Here is a 19,707-nt window from a genome sequence, read left to right as displayed (position 1 = left end):
AGTCTTAGATCTCAATGATTCTCTGGGTTCTGCTTTTCTCTAAATGTTGGATACATCTTCAAGTTGGTAGGATGGTTCCTGGCTTCATATTCAGTCAAGAAAACATGCAGATTCAGAAACAAGGCACCCCTCTTCTAGTGCTCTCTTCTAAGAATAAGGAAACCTCTCACAGAAGCCTCCCAGCAGATGTCTCCTATGTTTCTATTACCACATTTGCATTATGTGCCCATTCATTGACCAGCTACTCACAAGATGAGATTATCCTTATTGGCTTGGACAGTTCAGGATCCACCCCCTGGAACCCGGGATGGGGCCACCTACCTGAGTAAAAAGGAAGGGAAGTATGTACCAAAACCCAATCCTGGATTTTGCTGGATAGGTTAAAGGAGAGAATGGATATTGAGTGTACAACCAATAATGTCCAGTACACACACCTCAACAAAATTGTTAATTGAATAAATGAATAAACAAAAAAAGATGTGTGCATTTTATTTTACTACTTTTTGCCTTAGTTGTTCCTAAATAGAGGGAAGTCTAAGATATTCACTAGTGTAAGAACAGTGCTGGTCACAATTGCAGATCATTGTTAACAAAATGTTACAATTCTAAATATTTATATTCCTATGTCAATGTTGATGTTTGTCACCACAATTCTCCTTACTATTTCTATATTGGCATAATAACTTCTTAGTGGTCAACCTAGTGTAATCTAGATTTTAAAGAAAACTAATAATCAAAATTTTATCTGTGAATTTTGATGAAGTTCTATCATAGCTAATATGCCCATTAGAGTTTTGGATCCTGAATAAGAATTTAATTATTCATAGAGTATAAATCCTCAGGCAAATTAGCAACCAGTCAATTATTGATCAATAGGAAAACTCACATTAGCTTATTGACTTATCCCATGACCACTTAAAACTTATTTTGGGTATGATATCCTTTCAGTGTTATATGGATTAAATATGTCTATTTTTTAAAGAACAAAGTTATGTGATGGTAATTTTGGAAATAACATAGTTAGTTTGTTGAACATAAATAACCAAGGACAAGAAGAGAATTCAGCCTCGTGTTACATCCCTTTCCCACCAACCCCCTTCAAAAACAAAAGAAAGTAAAATAGTTGACAGCATATGTAATCTTTTCCTATGTACATCATGTATCTATAAGTCAACTGTGTGAAAATTCAGTGACTGGTTGGAAGTGGGATGGGGTCCGCTACCAGAAAGCCAAAAAATATTGCAAAATCCCTAATTATTCTTCTCCTTTTAGACATATTGCCGACATTTGTACATGTTCTTTCCTTCAAAACTGAACACCACTGAACACCAAAAGGAGCTCACAGAAAAAACAAGGATGAGTCACTTTTGCCATGCTTAATGATTTCCATCTTGTTCTAATCAGAGGTCACACACTGTGACCCACAATAATTTTTGGCAGAATGTTTAAAAGAGTTTTGAACTTGTATGCCCTTAAGTGGTGCATGCACTTTCCATTTCAGTTGTTAGCTGACTGGGCCTTGAAGGTTTTTGTGTTTGTTCTCCTAGAAATTATTTCAAGTTTCTAAGACTCATGCTTCTACTTAATACTAGAAGCACTTGCATTTTCCATTTTCCACTTAAACAACAACAAAAAAAACCCTGAAAATGCAATGTAATATTGAAATACTTTCATAAACATGGCTGCTTAAAGATTCAATGCTGTGAATCTGGACTACTGCTTGACAAGCAGACTACTGCTGAAAATTCAAATTATTTTTTAATCAGTTGATGTTTGAAAGTCTAAATTCAAAATGCCAAGATTGGATTATCAATTTATAATGGACAAAATACAAGCTGTTGGAAAGTCAAATTTTTGAAAATTGAGAATAACTTACTGACTAGCTAACTGTAATGATTGTTTGGGTTTGAATTTTAGTTCAGTCCTGCTCTTTGTCTTGGAGAGAACTTGGAGTCCCAGTCAGGCCCCCACTATGGGGAGGTAGCGGGAGGGTGGTGCCTCCTAAACCCTAGCATCTAAGAGAAGCTTCAAGGGCCACACTCAGTGACCTTGAGGAGTGTCCCCGCAGTTGGAGACATCGTGGCTTAGTGCCTGGCACTTTCTGAGAAGCTAGACCAGCCTGGGTAGCAACTGGAGGTAACCAACTCCCTTGGCATCTGACAGCAGGACAAAAGTGCATGAGAGCTGGGAACTGCATGTAGGACCACTGTAGCAATGTGGATCTGGGGCACTTTAAGAGGGATTCTGCCCAAGAAGGTAGTTTGCCATGTCTAGAAGACCCTTAGTTATAAAGTACCACCAGGATAAAAGGGGAGGAGAGGTCAGGAGTGGCCAGCAAAGAGGAATGAGAGTTAGAGAAACCTCACAGGGGAGCTTCTGAATAACACATTAAGAGAAAAAAGTCAACTCTGAACATATGAGTACCAGAGGGTGCAAATCAAATAAAAACTTTGTTTCTCTCTTGCCTTTCCTCTACCTCCACAACTTCCCATTCCATATCAACCCTAGAGAAGGCTGGGGTGGAGGTGAGAGGGAAGGAAAATGGCTAATCACACCTCCCTGGCCAATACAGAAGGCAGGCGGCCACCTGCAGTCAGCCATAGCTGCACAAGGGAGGGGAGGTAGGTGGATGTCTCATTTATAAATCAAGATTGAAAGTTGAGTGATATATTCTCCTAGACATTCTCATTTCTGAACTGGGACTATGACTGTGACTCAAATGGACTATAAGATTTGAATTATATAAGAGAGCTGAGAAAAGTCACAAGACCACCCAAGTTTTCTTCCAGACCTCTGGGAAGGAATAGCCTCCACTGAGCAGTTATGACAGGACATGATAGATAAAAGTAAAGTTGAAGTCTGATAACATCTCACGAATTGTGCTATTCAGTATACTAATTTAAATATATATGTTTCTTACTTAAATTTAAATTAGATATAAATATATATAAATAAAGTATAAATATTAATACTTCTAAAGATTAGCTCTATTAAAAACATGAAATTAAGGTAGTAATTGAACTATAGAGTTATTTAAAGATAAAATATAATACTACCTTGTTATGATGTAGCCATAAGTATTTTAATTTTTTAAACCTAGAAAGATCAATGACCTCTGTCAGTTCCCTGGAAAGGAAAAAAAAGTGAACATTAGCAATGATTAATTCTCCACGAGTAAGGTGGGTTATATAGTATGACTTTGGAGTAACTGGAAAGGCCTGTCTCTTTGTCCTTTCAAAATTCTTGGCACACTTATGTGCTAATTTCCGAAATTCTATCATTAAAACTTCATTCATTTGGATTAAGAATTTTGTCAGCCCGTTAAAGCAAAACTTAAAGGAGAGCATTTTATCACATTAATAGAAATTTATACCTCATTATGACTGAATGTATTGGGACCTCAATTAAGAAACGATTTTGCTGGGGAGAGAGTGGAGGGAAAAAAGTAAGTGCAGAAGATACTGGACTTTCAGGTAATTCTGGGAAACATCATCTGCTCCTATTTCAACAGTCTGCAGGGTTCTGACTTTGGGGTTGTCCACATCTTGGTCAGACTGGATTTAAGACATGGGAATTTCAGTACACCAAGAGAGAGACTATGTGAAGTGTTTTATTCTCCTTTTGTTGTTTATTAAATATGGGGTCAAAATAGTACCCATCCTTTTTGAACTGTGCCGGACTCTAGCTGACCAAGTGGTCCCACGCCTTGTTGCTGATGTAGCTCACTCAGCAAAGGGACAGACATGGGGTGGGGAGAGGGAGCTGTCAGCAAAGAGGGCGCAGCCTCTGAGGGTAGTTGGCCCTATGACTGCTGTGGGCTGGAATATTCAGATCTCTTTTATTTCTCAGGACAGAAAATGTGGGCCCAGGGCAGATATGTATACATATATGCTTCTGTTTATCAAACACTTATAGAGCACTGTGCCAGGCACTTTTCTAACCTTTTTAAAAATACTAACGTTAATTAATATTCCATATATTAACTCATTTGTGGCAACATTCGTTCATAATTATTTTTCACCTTGAGACATGGAGGGACTCATATTTTTCTAATTTTTATGAAAACACATGTTTTAAAATCATGCAAATGACATTTATAAACAAAAGAAATCTTTCTCACCAACTTTTATATTGAAAAATTTCGAACCTAGGAGAAGTTGAAGGACTAGTACAATGAATGCTTTTATAGCCCTCCTAATTTCTAATATTTTGCCACACTTAGGCTCACTTTCTCTTATCTATATATCTATTTATTGGTTGATGATTTTCTTGGTGAATCACTTGAAAATAAGTTGCAGACATTATTGCAGGGCTCACACTCCTAAATACTTCACATGCACATCTCTCAAATCAGGACATTCTCCTGCACAACCACGATGCCATCATCACACCTAAGAAAATGAAACTGAATTCAATAATATCATCTAATATACTATTCATATTCAAATTGTCCTTGTTGCCCCTATATTTCTTTTATAGTTTGTTTATTTAAATCCGGAATCCTATCAATTCATGCATTGCATTTGCAGTGGGTAGAGCCCCTTAGTCTTCTTAAACTTAGAATAGTCACCTTCTCTCTTTTTTTTTCCCCCTTAACACTGACTTTTTGAAGAGTCCAGGACAGTTATCTGAGGGAATGGTTCACATTTTTGATTTGTCTGATTGTTTCCTCATGATTAAATTCAAGGTAGATCATTTTTCAATTACAAAGGTAGTAATTACTGCATCACATCAGGAGGCAAATGATTCCACTTGGTCCCACTCTTGGTGAGGCTGAGTTCAGTCATTTGGTTAAGGCTGTATCTGCCAGGTCTCTCCATTGTAAAAGCACAGATTCTATCATGGAAAAGTAACATGGGGGGCAAAACTCTGAGACTACGTGTATATCTTGTTCCCCCAAAACTATTTATTCAATAACTTTAGCTTTGATTGATGTTCCTTACCTGAATCAGTAGATTTGAGATTATAAAATGGTGATTTTTCTAATGTTCTCATTCTTTTTACATTTATTAGCTGATATTCTGTAAAGAGCATTTGCCCCTCCCCTTTCTTTCTCTCATTCATTCTCTTCCTCACCCTCCTGGGATTTGAAGAGTTTTTTTCTTAATCCTTTTTCACTCTTTTTTTTTTTTTTTTTTTTAATTCTCAAATTATCCCAAACAGAAGACTTTTCAAGCAGACTACCTCATCCTTTTGACATGCACCATTAGTCTTTGAGCACTTCCCTGACACAACAAAATATTCCAGGCTCCTCCAAAGCAACTCTAATAGGAGATTTACAAACATAATGCCTTCTCCTGCCCCACTGTAGATACATAGCCTATTTCTGGGAAGGAACATTGGACCCTGGTGCACCTAAACTATTGCATTAGGCAATAATAATAGTATGTTAGCTTCATCTGTTCCTATGAAACATAAAACAATCATTACATGGTAGCAGAGAAACTCAAACTTAGAAAAGTTATTTTAATACATTAATACTTTAAAATATCAACTGTGTCAAATTACTGTCATTAATTTTCTTGTACTAGTGTATTGATGCTGAATTTTCAGCTATTAGATAATGTAATAAAGTGATTCATTTTTAAGAGGACTTGAACTCAAGTCAGAAGGGTTGATTCTGCCCATAAACCTGTCCTAAGTCAATAATGGGCTGTTAAATTTTAAGGTGAGGTCAGTGGAAGACAATGAGAGGAAATTCTACTACTAATGATGGCAATGACTTGTGCTGACAATAATACGTCAACACTGTTGCCACAGTATATGTTCTCTGTGATTACTCAAGGCGACATTGATAAAATGCTTTCCATTTTCCAAGTCAACAGAGACTTAGATAAATAACCATTTACCCAGTTTATTGGCATCTGGAGTGTGAAACATTTTTTTTGTACCCAGATGGATCCAATGGTAACTTAGTATTCTTGGGATATAAAATGTGTTGTCCTTTAGTTGAGAAGACCACTAATTACCCACTCTCAGAGGATCGATATTTCTGATTTGTTCCAGTGTTTTAAAACTTTTCTTATTGTTCTCTACTTACCTTTGTGATCAATAACATACAGTTGTTAAAATCATGAAAGGCTTAGAGATGCAATCTTTTGACCACATAAAATATTTATCATTATTGTAAAACTAACTGATCTATGGAAAGCTTCAAAACATGAGCTTAAGAGTGTCAGAATTATCCACCATACCTGTTCCATTCTAAAATATGTATTTTTAAAAATCTTAAATTGACCAGCTATTTATTTTCTTACTACCAAGAGATTCAGGGCCATTACAAAAATGAATATTTTTCTCTGCACTAATAAACTAAAAATACATATTTATATATAACAAAAGAGATATGTTTATTAATAAATGATTTCCTCAAATCACCAGAGATAAAGTGATCAACTTCATTGGTAAAGTAGGACATTTTCTTTAAAAAGTAGCTGAGTTCCAAAGATGACATATGAGTAGGAATATGTCAAGCCTATTTTAAAATAATACATAGAATTCACAGAGATTAAAATGCATGAAGTGAGGGAAAGAAGAGTAGGAAAGAAGAATTGTTATTAAAATGCAAACTGTGGCCGCATAGGTGTCACTTGTTGGTCAGTGAAAACTGTGGTGTCAAAGTCCAACCCAACCCATAACTTCCTCTTACATCTGAGTTCTATCTCAGGCCCCGTGACTGCTCTGCAGCAGAAGAACCCACTTTGCTGTCTGCCACCTTGGGGAGTTGAGTGGAATCAAAGGGAGTTGTTGTGTAAGGGAGAGGTTTTCCTACCTATCAGTAAAATTAGTATAGGGGTTGTTAGCTGGGGGTTATAGTATAGCAGGGGTTGTTATTATTATAGCAGAAGGGTATAATGAATCCTTATTCTCTAATAATAGTAATAATATTGACTGTATTAATGCTCATTGAGTGCTTACTGTATACCAGGCCCTCCCCTTCCCTCTACTAACTCACCTAATCTTCACAACAACCCTGTGAAGCAGGTCGTACTGTTATCGCAGGGTTGCCAGATAAAATACAGGATACCCAGTTACATGTGAATTTCTGAGAAACAGCAAATGTCCCAATGTGGTGTGGGACGTACTTATACTAAAAAAATAATTATATTCATTTGTTTCTCTGAATTCACATGTAACTGGACATTCTATATTTTTATTTGCTAAACCTGAGAACCCTATCACAGAGGTTTATGACAAGCCCAAGATCACCTAACCAGAAGAGACAGAGCTGGGATTCAAACTCAGCCTGGCTCCATAATCTTTGTTTTATCCATTTCAATATCCTGCCTCTCCAATAGAAACTGGTGACACCAACAAGTGGTAAAGTAATTAAAGTGTGGTACTGGCCTCTCCATCCTCAAAGGGGAAAACAATGGAAAAGAACATTTGAATCTATGAAACATAATACGATGCTCTTCTATTTCTTACATAGAGTACACTTACTTTTGAGAAAGGAACAGCTCAAAGACATCAGCATCCCTCTTGTGGCCACATATCTTGAGTTGATCTTCAACTGCCTGATAACATATAATTAATCTGTCAAGCCACATTCCACTGAGCAAAAATACTGAGACATTTGCAGTCAATAACAATAATGTCTACCAAAAGATCAAAAGAAAGGTGAATATGAAGGTAACCACTCTAAACTGATAAATTCCAACACTACAATTATATATTATTTAATCATTTTTGTGGTTGAATTTCATTATCCTTAATACTGGGCACACATGTATAAATAATTTTTAATCAAAAAGAAAAAAATGTATATGTATACATATACACCAAAACCAAGTTTTCAATTCAATTACCAGAGTAATTTGGTCTTTATATATTTTTAAATGTTCTTTCAAACACAAAGATTTCATATGTGGTGGATTTTCCATATTTACAGAAGACACTCAGTATCCAGTTTGGAGGTGGAGAGAGTAGGATATGACGTATGTCATTATCCAGGTGCTTGGCACCTTGTAAGTTCTCAATAAATGTCAGGCAAATGAATGAGTGAGTAAGTAAATATCATTTCACTTTCTTTGCAGAGAAACAGTGTCTTCATTTTTTCATGAGTTACTAACGTACTTGCACCATTGGAATTTTTGGTGGAGAAGAAGCAATTTTTATTCCCACAGGCTTTGTTTTGAAAATATAAATCCAACGACAGTTATTTAAGTGCTTTGCTTTTTCTTCTTAAGCTCCTTTGCTAAATTACAAAATAACAGTTCTAGGCCACATGGCCTAAGATGATATGGAAAAATTAAAGCGAATCTATAATTTACCATGAAAGATAAAGCTAACAAGACACAACAAAAGTGGAAAGTATAATTGTTGCACTTCTGGAATCTGACAAACATTGTAATTATCAGAGTCAAAACAATCACCAAATTTTAGCTGGGATTTGTTGTGGATAGTGAGGTTGTACTGTCAGTGAGTGATTTATGAAATTTTAACAATGGTTTTGTTATTTAGTGAAGAGTTAGATTTAATAGGATGAACAAATATCTAAAGAAGTGAGGAAGGCAGATATCCTAGGGATGGAGAGCAGCTGCTAATTTATATCCCAAACTTCCTTGGTTACCCTGCTACACAAGCTGAATCTTGGGGCTTGGAGAATTCATTGGCTCAGGTGTAGACATTTCATCAGGGTATTTTGTGACCCTGATAAGCAAGCTGAATCTGGGGCTTGGAAGCTTAGGCATCTGTGTCTGGGTATTTTAACATAAACATCTAAACATCAGCTTCTACTATACACAATCAACCACAACTTTGTCAAAGTGTTTGGGATATTAAAGGCCAGCCAAAGTAGAATTAAAATTTTGCAGCTATCTGTTAAAATTATAAATATGCTTTTAACTTGATCCTGCCATTCCACATCTAGCACTCAGAAATAAACTTGTACATACACACACACACAAAATGTGAATATCATTGCTTATTTTAGCATACCTTGTCTGTAGTTATGAAATATGCCCCATTAATTGGAATATGGGTTAAATTAGGATGTAATTTGATAACAAAATACTGTGCGGTAGCTTAAAAACATAGAGAGATGGATATCTGTACATATAAAGATATCCAAAACATATTTTTAAGTAAAAATGCCATTGGCAGTATGATATGAGTAAATGTAACTATTTTTACTGCCAATGACATACATATGCACACACTCCAAATTGTTAACAAAAGTTATCACTTGAGATCCTGGGGGACTTTCGCCTTTGAAGGAATACATTTTTTAATAATGTTTGAATATTATATAATAAGCATATATTACTTTAGTGATCAGAAATTAATACACATTTTGAAAATTTTAGCCATAGAATGAATATTTAAGGATTTAAATCAAATTTGGAAAATTAAGAGATGAAATGGGAAATTGAAACTATCAGCATACTATGTAAATCACTGGTGTAATTAATTATTTATATATACAATTTTATATAATGGTATGCTTCTTTCCAAGCAAAAATTTCGTGTGAAGCTGGTAAAAAGTATTAACGTTAAAGTGCCAAAGAAGACAAAAACGTGCCAAGAAGTTTCGAGTTTCAGTGAGTCTGTGGTGGAGCAGTTCCAGTTCCCAATCAACACATAACTTCACTAGAAGCATATTCCTTTCTTCTAAAGAAGCACAACTATTCTTTCTCTGAAGTGTTTTTTTAATTGTGGTAAAATACACATAATATAGAACATACTATTTTAACTGGACAGTTCTGTGGCATTAAGCACATTCACGTTGTCGTGCAACCAGCACCACCATCCATTTCCAGAACTATTTCATCTTCCCCAAATGAAACTCTACCCATCAAACACTAACTCCCCACTTCCTCCTCTCCCCAGCCCCTGGCAACCACCCTTCCACTTTCTGTCTCTATGATTTTGACTATTCTAAATAACTCATATAAATGGAATCATACAATATTTGTCCTTTTGTGACTAGCTTATTTCACTTAGCATAATGTCTTCAAGAATCATCCATGTCGTAGTGTGTGTCAGAATTTCCTTTGTTTTTAAGGCTGAATAATATTTCATTGTATGTATATATCACATTTAGTTTTTCCATTTATCCATTGATAGACACTTGGGTTGCTTCTACCTTTTGCATTTTGTGAATAAGACTGCTATGAACATGGGTGTACAAACATCTGAGTTCCTGCTTTCACTTCGTTTGAGTGTATACTCAGAAGTGAAATTGCTGGATCATATGGTAATTCTATGTTTTTTTTTTTTTTTTTTGAGGAATCACCATACCATTTTCTATAGCAGCTGCACAAAACAGCATTCTTTATGATGAACATTTTTTATTTTTATTTATTTATTTATTTTTTGAATGGAACATCAGTCTTCAATTTTATTTTTTTTTATTTTTTATTATCACACTTTTTTTTTGCGATAATAAAAGTACAGCTTTATTGAACAACTTGTTAAAATCAAAGAGACATGAAAGCATTAGTTAAATAAGAATCAGTATTCAAGAGATTAACAAAAAGACACTGATGGGATATGGGAACATATTTGTTATATTGAATTAAATTTTATGAGGTGTTTATTAAAATAGAGTTCTATCTCTAGTTCAAGAACATAGAATGGGTTATTTTCCTTTGCAAAAATCTGACAAAAATATAACAATAGTTAATGCTATCTAACTTTAATGTAACCTTAATGTTATCTTTTTTTTTAAAATTTTTTGTTTATTGCAGTAACATTGGTTTATAACATTGTATAAATTTCAGGTGTACATCATTATACTTCTATTTCTGCATAGATTAAATCATGTTCACCACCCAAATACTAATTACAACCCATCACCACACACATATGCCAAATTATCCCCTTGACCCTCCTCCCTCCCCCCTTCCCCTCTGGTAACCACCAATCCAATCTCTGTCTCTATGTGTTTGTTTATTGTTGTTATTATCTACTACTTAATGAAGGAAATCATACGGTATTTGACCTTCTCCCTCTAACTTATTTCACTTTGCATAATACCCTCAATGTCCATCCATGTTGTCACAAATGCCTGGATTTCATCGTTTCTTATGGCTGAGTAGTATTCCATTGTGTATATACGATGAACACTTTTTAAATAGTAGGTCCAAACAGATCATTTAGCCATTTATTGAGCCACACACTACTGAGTGCTGAGTTTAGGCTGTGACTAGTTTAGTCTGTGAATAGCTAGTACATGTATCAATGAATGAGGTAAGGTGCCTGCTCTCTACGAGCAAACCTTTCAGTAGGAGAAGTAACGGACATACGATGCTATAAAAGAAGGTTGCAAGTGTTAAGGGCTATGAGAAGAAATGGAAAATATGCTCTGGTGAATTTGGAGCAAGAAGAAGTTACTGTCAGCCTGGAAACTCTGAGAAGATTTCAGGGCCGGATTGACAGTTGGGCTGGGCCCGAAAGGGTGGGGAGAAATTAGAAACAGATTATTGACAGATGGATGGATGTTTTAGTCAGAGGGGAGTGAGTACACAAAAGAGAAGGGAGGGGGAGAAAGTGTGAGGTGTGTAGGCTGTACAGCCTATGGCTGCAGTGAAAAGCACCTAGAAGGCAATTGTGAAAGATAAATTAAGAAAGGTGAATTGGAGTCATATTATTTGTGCTAACTTTGAAATTTAGGCTTAGAAGAGTGCACTTAATCAATATGCAAACAAAACTTTTATAGGCCCTGAGAACTCTAACTCAAAATCACATATTTTGTGTAATCTGTAATTTAAAATTAATTTAATTTTATATGATATATACATATATGTGCACATGTATATACTAACTACATGGTAAAATCAGTGCAAGAAAGTCCAACAAAGTTCTGGTTTTTCCCATGACAGCTACATCAATGCTTTTAAACTATGTCCAACATCAAGTTATTTTAAAGAGATTTTTCCTCTTTTTCTTTTGGTGCCCTGGTTTGTCGGTACTCTAAAAGAATGGGCTTAATAACTAGTGGTTGGTTCAGCATTTTACTCAATTCTGGGGAATAGGTATCACAGGATTTTTAAACTGGAGAAAAGGTGTGACAAAGTGAGGCCTCAGGAAGCTGACTCCAGCAGCAATGTGTATGATGGCCTGAGGTGCAGAGAGAATTGCAGACAGGAAGCAAGACTGCCTCTGGAAAATCAGAGCAAGAGCTGATGAGCCTGCCCTGGGATAGCGGCAAGTGGGAATGAGCAGTGAACAGATATGACATGGGGTGTGTAGAAAGAATTGTCGGGAACTGGCAAGAAACTGGAGGCAGGCAACAAGGGCAAGCAAAGTCACGGGTGATGACGGTAATGTGATGACGTGATGATGAGAAAGGTGACTGGAAGGAAAGATGAATTCATCTGAGAAATGCTGAAATTGAAATGCTGGTGTAACATACGGGTCAAGGCGCCCACCAGAAGCTGCCAGTGGGAGAGCAGATCTCACCAGAGGTGTCAGGGTGGAGATGTACAGCCTGGTGAGTCAGGTTGGGGCAGAGGAGAGAGTGTGACCCAGGTAAGATCATTGTGAAGTGTCTACATTTAGAAAGGGGAAGAGGAACCAAGCTGGGAAAGGAGACGGGGAGGGATGGTTATAAAGCTAGGAGGAGAAATGAAAGGACAAGGGGAGGGAGCAAATTTCAAGAAGGTAGAATCTGAATCTGCAGTGTCGCCTAGGGTGGTAGAGGATATTCCTCAAAAAAGGTGTTGAATTTGGGCAGCAATTTCAGCTGCCTGATGAGGGGGAAAAGTGAGATTTCAAATTAACTGGTTGACAAAATAGGAAAACAAAAACAATCAACACGCAGTTGTGGTGTGGACAGTTCTAGCACCCAAGGGAGGTTAGCAGCATCTCCCTCCACTGCCGGATGGATGCCTTAGAGTCTAGATAAAACAGAAAAAAATACTTGAAAATTGTGGGATTATTAAATCCCAGAAAAATGAAGTCTGTATTCAAGTCTATAGAAAAAGAAATCCGCTCTTTGACGATTTATGTACTGTAATGATAGATAAATTCCTATACCTACACACAACACGCATGCTCACAGGTTAGTTAGGACTTGGTGTGAATAGCTTTCAGTTCATTACAGCACTCTCAGCCGCCGTTAATCATCGCAGCCCCAAGCCCTTCCAGACAAGTCGGAGAACTCTAGAACACTTTGCTAGCTCCTATTCCGCACAATTCTGACATTTTCCCCCACTCAAGTATTCTTTAAGCCATTATCTTAACTGCCCTCAACTCTGCTTGTATTGTTCATCAAAGAACATTTCCTCCTCAATGTGTCAATTTGCACTTTAGGGGAACAACACTTCAGGGTTATATATATCTGTCCTGAGTCAAGACTCCAAATTTATGGCTTTATTACCTCATCTCTAAACTGCCCTAGCTATATATGCAGCAGATGGTAAGTGGGAAAAGGTCCATATAAGTCTGCCAGTGTGGATCAGCCCTAAACCCCATCCAAGAGATTTCTGGCCTCCAGCCCCAGTGGAGGATCTGGGGTCCGCTCCTGTTCCACGCCTTCCGGCCCGACCCTCAGCGGGCTGGGCTTTCGGGCAGGGACCGCGGCGCTCCTGGCCTGGGGAAGGGGGCCGCTTACCCCGTGGCTGATGTCCATGGCAGCTTCCGGCGCCCTCGCTGGGCCCTTTGCATGTCTGACGGCGCGGGGCAAATGGTTCGGGTCCCAGGTCATCAGGACACTGGGGCGGCCAGCGGCGCCTGTCGTCGACCCAGCCTGGCCCGCGGCTCATTGTTCTGTTACCAGCCGTTACCGCAATCTCGCCCACTAAAAGCCAATCCAAACCAGCGAAGATTTGAAGCTAACCCCTGACTTCTGTGACGTTTGCGTGGGTGGCCCTGCAGCACCCACCGCGTCGTCCCTCAGACACACTGGCGTTTCCCCCGCACCGGCTGCGGAGGGCTGTGAATGCCAGAGACAGTGTCATCAGCTATGCCAGATTGGGTCAGAGGACCCCAACGGCAGTCACCCTGTAATAATAATTTCATTGATTTGAGATCTAAATGTCGGAAAATTTAGGTTTCTGAAAATTAGATGTGTCTGGTGACCAGGGGCCATATGTAGAGGGTGGGAGTGAAGCAGTGCCCTGCAGAATCCTGGTGGAGCTTGAGGCCAAAGGGAAAAATTCATCGCTGCTGATCCTGTCTTTATTTGAGATTTTGACATTTTGTTCATCATGGATGCTTTTGCATTAATTTTGATTTTCTTAAAAAAAAAAGTATTGCATAAATTATTTATTTTGATTGCTAAGTTTTGAGTGCCCCTTAAATTTTTGTAGTAAGGCCAGTGCCTCATTTGCCTCACCCTAGACCCAGTCCTGGGATGGAGATGGGGACAGTGGTATTGAGGAGCACCAAGATTCCAGATGCACAGAAAAATGGAACTCTTTGCTGACCTTACTGGCCAAGAATAAGTGCATATTGGTTCAGTAGTTGAGAAGCCCTTCCTCTGGCAGAAAATGGGTAAGTTGAGTCACTATTTGGCCAGTCTCTTCCAATCTTGAAGATTTTTTTTCTTTTTTAATTGATGGCTCCTCTAGTTCTGTTGGAACCTCTTGCATAGGTTATCTTATGATCTTATTTATACGTGTTTGGTTAGTTGCCATTAACCTCCTCGTACTAGAACTGTCCACACCCCAACTCCGTGTTGGATTGATTTTATTTTCTGTTTTGTCAACCAGTTAATTTGGAGGCAAGATTCTGCGTGTGCCATGACTATCTTTTGCCAGGGCCTAACACACTGCATTCAGTAAATGTCAATTCAGTCGGAATGAATTGGTTTCTTGAGTCCAGATTTGAACTTGAAATCTAGGAATTAAAAGTAGCTTTTTAAAATGGGTCATGCTAGTTGTATTTAAAAAATGCTGATGTTAGAACAGAGCATTAAAAAATGTCTCAGTGGAGAAATCAAACACATAATATTTTAGTACTTCTAAAAAGTATTTGGGCCTGGTGGAGGAGGGTAGGTAAAAGTCCTCCAAGTTATCATGGAGGGAGTAATCATCTGAGAACTATTGTTTAAATGGTTTTTATCCTAGAAATAAAAATCAGTTGAGAGGAACGATCCACTGAGAAAATGTATAAAAGAATTTACTGGCCTCTTGTCTCCCATTTTTGCTGTTAATATATGTTATAGCACTTCAGATATCATTCATGAATATGTACATGGAAAAATGGAAGTGCATACTACTAATTCAATTTTATACATTACACAAATATGAGTTTTAGTACTGTATGCAAAATTCTTTTAGAGAGCATCTTACAGAAGTAAACTACTTACTAGTTAATTTCTACTAAAAACAAATTTAAAAGTTTTACCTTTGATTTATTTATTTATTTTTATTTTTTGTGTGTGTGAGGAAGATCAGCCCTGAGCTAACATCCATGCTAATCCTCCTCTCTTTTTGCTGAGGAAGACCAGCTCTGAGCTAACATCTATTGCCAATCCTCCTCCTTTTTTTCCCCAAAGCCGCAGTAGATAGTCGTATGTCATAGCTGCACATCCTTCTAGTTGCTGTATGTGGAACTTGGCCTCAGCATGGCCGGAGAAGTGGTACGTCGGTGTGCGCCCGGGATTGGAACCAGGGCTGCCAGTAGCGGAGCTCGAGCACTTAACCGCTAAGCCACGGGGCTGGCCCCGTTGATTTATTTTTTAAATCTTTTTACTTGACACTGATTAAGAAGAGAAAAATAAATTTTTTAAAAACCAGCTCTGTTCTTAGGAAAGGAACTCAGAAACCCACTTATTATAACTCTTAGTATGTTCCCTCTTCAAGAAAAATTTACAATTTAACTGATCAAGAGGACTAAAATGATATAAATTTAATTATGGAATGTGAAAGATGCAGGTTAGTGAACGCACTTCTTGGGTGAAAGGTCTTTCCTAGACTTCTTTGCATTGGTGGTATGAAATTTTTACAAAAGAAGTGTCTCTAGCAGAGTGAACAGAGAGAATTTTTACCTCCATGTGGTGGGATGATAGCCTGAGGAATCCAGCCTGAAATTTTAAAAATTCATGTAAAATGTAAATTCTGCTTTACAATCAATCTTGTTTTAATATAAAAATAAAGTGATTTCTCCAACTCCCCTCAAATCTTTGAGTAAATGCTTAACACTGAAGCAAGACACCCTGTGTTTATCCTGTGGCTTTACCTCCCTGGCATGCTGCCATTGCCTGCAGGGATATGCATACCCCAGTTTGAAAGCTCTATCATATCGTGAGTGTGGGTTTGAAGAAGAAGAAAGAGCCTTTGCTCCAAGTCAGGGCATGTGTAGTTTAGTCTCAGCTATGACATTAACTAGTTGTTGGCCACCTTCGAGTGGCTTAATGTCTCTGGGCCTCGGTTTCTTCTACAGTAAAATGAAGAAGTTGGAAGTTTAGCTCAAAAAAATCTATTATTTGATTACACTCTCCTAGATAGATAGTATGTATTGTTCACAGAGTAAAAGATTCTTGTTGAGATGTTGACATGTAATTGTTTTTTAAGAACTATTTTCCGGTGGAAAATGTGTGAGAAAAAGAAATATGCATGTGATGGCTAGCATTAAAGCTGCCTAATTTAAAAAAATTCTCTTCCTAATTTTATCTTGAACAATTTCAGTGATCAGTCTGGGAGTTATTTTTCTAAGTGAGTAAAAAATACTTATTAGATAAAATAATCATTATTGGCCAGTTTCTATTGCATAGAATGAGCAATGTGTCAGCCACAGTCAAATCATATTCTTATATGCAGTCAAATGCTCTCCACTCCTGAGCTATACCCTCTCATATTCTTATATGTATTAAAAAAAATATGTTTTTATGACACTTGATGACCACAGCGTCCACATTTTCATTGTTATAAGTTTCGGTGAAATAGCATACCATTTTAATTGATGGCTATGGTTTTTTGCTTGTTTACACAAAATGAAAATGACAATAGAATGTTGGGAATTCATGGAATTCTCCGTGAGTCTTTCCTATTACTGCATGTCTTATGAGAAGAGGTACAGACTCTCTTTGTTCAAGACTATATTTTAAAGGATATTTGCATAGTGAACAGCCTTGGAAGATAGAGATAGTGTCTATCTCCAGAGCAAAGGGTATGTTTTTTGTTTTTGTTTTTTCTTACTGTGCACCATGATAACTATAATGTCTCTCTCCCTTGTAATAAAGTGAGGCAGGCTTACTGCCCAATATAAAAGATTTGGGTTCCCTAAGTTTGGGGTTCCTCTGCTATAACACAACCTACTGTATGTGGCCACATCACCTGGACTGCTTCAAATTGCCCTCTGGGAATTGTGGCTAAGGGAATTGGTGCAAATACTGATATTCTGGCTATGCTGTTACTGTGAGTAATAAACTGTCCTTAGTCTCCGACCCAAAAGTCTCGTATCTTCTGCCAGCATCTATGAAACTGTGGCTGGCTAACTTTTGCTTCAGCTTGTGTAGGTTTTTATTTTTTTAAATGGAATGCATCCATATAATTTGTTCTTCAGCTTTCATATTTCTCCTTACCATCTCATGAACTTCCATCTTTTTTAAAGTCAGCTTTTCAACTGGATTATTGCATTATGTTCCATTGTAATGTATCTTATGGTTTATTTACTCATTACCCTATTGATGGACATTTATGTTGTCCAGTTTTTTGCCATGATAAACAATGGTGTAATACATGTCTGTGCTGCTGGGTTAGTATTCCATTAGCTGAAATTCCTTGATCTTATTAATGAATCATGTATAAGAGTGTCCCTTTCTCTATAGGATATTATCAATCATGTTGAATTTTGCCAATCTAATTGGAGAACATTTTTATCTCAATGTTTTCATTTGTGTTTATTTAGTGAAGTTGGTCATTTGTATTTTTTCTGTGAATTGTTTCACATTAATTGATTAATTTTTAATGTGCAAATACCAATGACTGAAGCCCTACAAGCTAGATCTGTAAAGAGTTTCCCAGATATTTCTTGAAGTCACCAATGAGTTGCCTCAAGTCATCTTGTAGCATCCTGCAAAGCTGTCTTCCTTTGCTCTCCTCTCCCTGGCTAATGCCTGTTGCTCTTCAGACTGTTGAAATAAATTTCATTTCTCTGTCTCCAAAGTACCGTTTCACTGATCTCCAGGATCCACACCCAGAATGTTGTCACTCTAAGTATTGCCATTTTTTGAGTTATTAGAGTGGTGATGGGTTCTAAGCTAAAAGAGGAAGCATCCGTCTCTCTCCAACCCCATGGCACACTTTGTTATCAGGGTTCTGAAGGAACATTGCCCACATGTAGTATTTATTAAACTCTCTCAGGAAGGCAGCCAATTCCACGTCTTCCTTACATACCTTGTTTTCTCTCAAAATTCACACACAATCCCCCAAATACCTACCTGCATGGAAAGGTATTTGGAAGTGATTCAGGTTTGGAAACATTCCTATACTGTCTGGAAAAGCTAGAAACCTCTAGACAAAACCCCAGCTTAAACAAATCATATAATTTTCAATTCCAAACTTGTGTTTGCTTCAGTGTGATTTTACATTTTCTCCCAAGAACAGTGGGTCCCCATGTCTAAGCTCTGTCCCTCCTCCCAAATAGCTACCCTTTGACTATCCCTTGGGCCTAGGGGAGTACATGCCCATCAGGGTGCTAGGTATAGAGCATGAAAAAGATGAAGGGGCAAGAACTCCAGGTGGATCCATCCACTTGGCTCACTGTGGAGTGGGCAGGAGTGGTGGGGAATTATTCCAGAGGAAGACCTGAGCAGGGCCCTCTAAATCACAGAGCCTAGGAAAAAAGACCTCTTGCCTGAAATTAGAGATGACACTTGGTAGAATAGTCATGCAAGTCATAAAATTTAATTTCCATTATAGGATTTCATTGTGTGATGTTATTGAAATTACTAATCTTTCCCTCACTTTGCTCAATTTAGACTTGATGAAATATTGATAAAGAGGAGTTTATCCTAAGCTGGCAGAGAAGTCTTGTTAATGCTAGCAGGAATGCTGCATTTTATCATACATATGATATAACAATCAGGCATTTAAGGCATAAATTCTCTCTATATCTAAATGTGTTGGTATGTATACATGTGTATATATATTTACATACATATGCATATACACACATAAATATATGTGTGTATACATGTATATGAATATGAATACATGTACACACACACGCATATAGTAGGCAAACTCCACAATGCCTGTTTCTGGTTTTCACATTCTTGTGTAATCTATTTCCTTGTTTTGCATGTGGGCTGGACTTATGGACTCACTTGTAATGAATAGAATATGGCAGAAAGATGGGATATCACTTCTGAGAGTAGGGTACAAAAAGGCTGTGGCTTCTGTCGTGGGCACCTTCTCTCTTGTTCTCTGGCCTGCTCCGAGCGGCCATGTTGTGAGCTGACCTATAGGAAGGCGCATAGGGCAAAATATTGATGCCTCTGGCCAACAGCCGTAGAGGACATGAGGCCTGCCAATGGCCATTGAGTCAGCTTGGAAGTAGGTCCCCCCAGTGGAGCCTTGAGATGACTATAGCCCGAGCCTGGATTGCAGCCTCGTGGAAGACTCTGAGCCAGAGGCACACAGCTGAGCAACATCCAGATTTCTGACACTCAGAAACGAAGATAATAAATGTTTATTGTTTTAAGCTGCTAAGTTTTGAGGTAATTTGCCGTGCAGCAACAGATAACTAATTATACATATATATGTATATTATTATGTATTATATATATACTATGCATATGTATATATATAAATT

The 19,707-nt window shown here is 37.6% G+C and overlaps 1 protein-coding gene across 1 annotated transcript in view; it reads right to left on the bottom strand.

Annotated features, from left to right (window-relative positions):
• Positions 1-19,433, bottom strand: part of LRRC72 (leucine rich repeat containing 72) — a 46,292-nt gene extending 26,859 nt beyond the window's left edge. The window contains exons 1-4 of the mRNA XM_058534351.1: positions 19,220-19,433; positions 13,559-13,704; positions 7,444-7,517; positions 3,057-3,126 (exon numbers count right to left, since the gene is read on the bottom strand). Coding sequence (XP_058390334.1) covers positions 3,057-3,126; positions 7,444-7,517; positions 13,559-13,704; positions 19,220-19,433 — 504 coding nt within the window. The remainder of the gene's footprint in view (positions 1-3,056; positions 3,127-7,443; positions 7,518-13,558; positions 13,705-19,219) is intronic.
• Between the last annotated feature and the right edge of the window lie 274 nt (positions 19,434-19,707).

This window comes from Diceros bicornis, chromosome 3 (assembly GCF_020826845.1).
Source record: "Diceros bicornis minor isolate mBicDic1 chromosome 3, mDicBic1.mat.cur, whole genome shotgun sequence".
In the NCBI taxonomy this organism is placed as follows: domain Eukaryota; kingdom Metazoa; phylum Chordata; class Mammalia; order Perissodactyla; family Rhinocerotidae; genus Diceros; species Diceros bicornis.
Note: the sequence above shows the minus strand (reverse complement) of the source record. Positions and strands in the feature narration are given on the sequence as shown.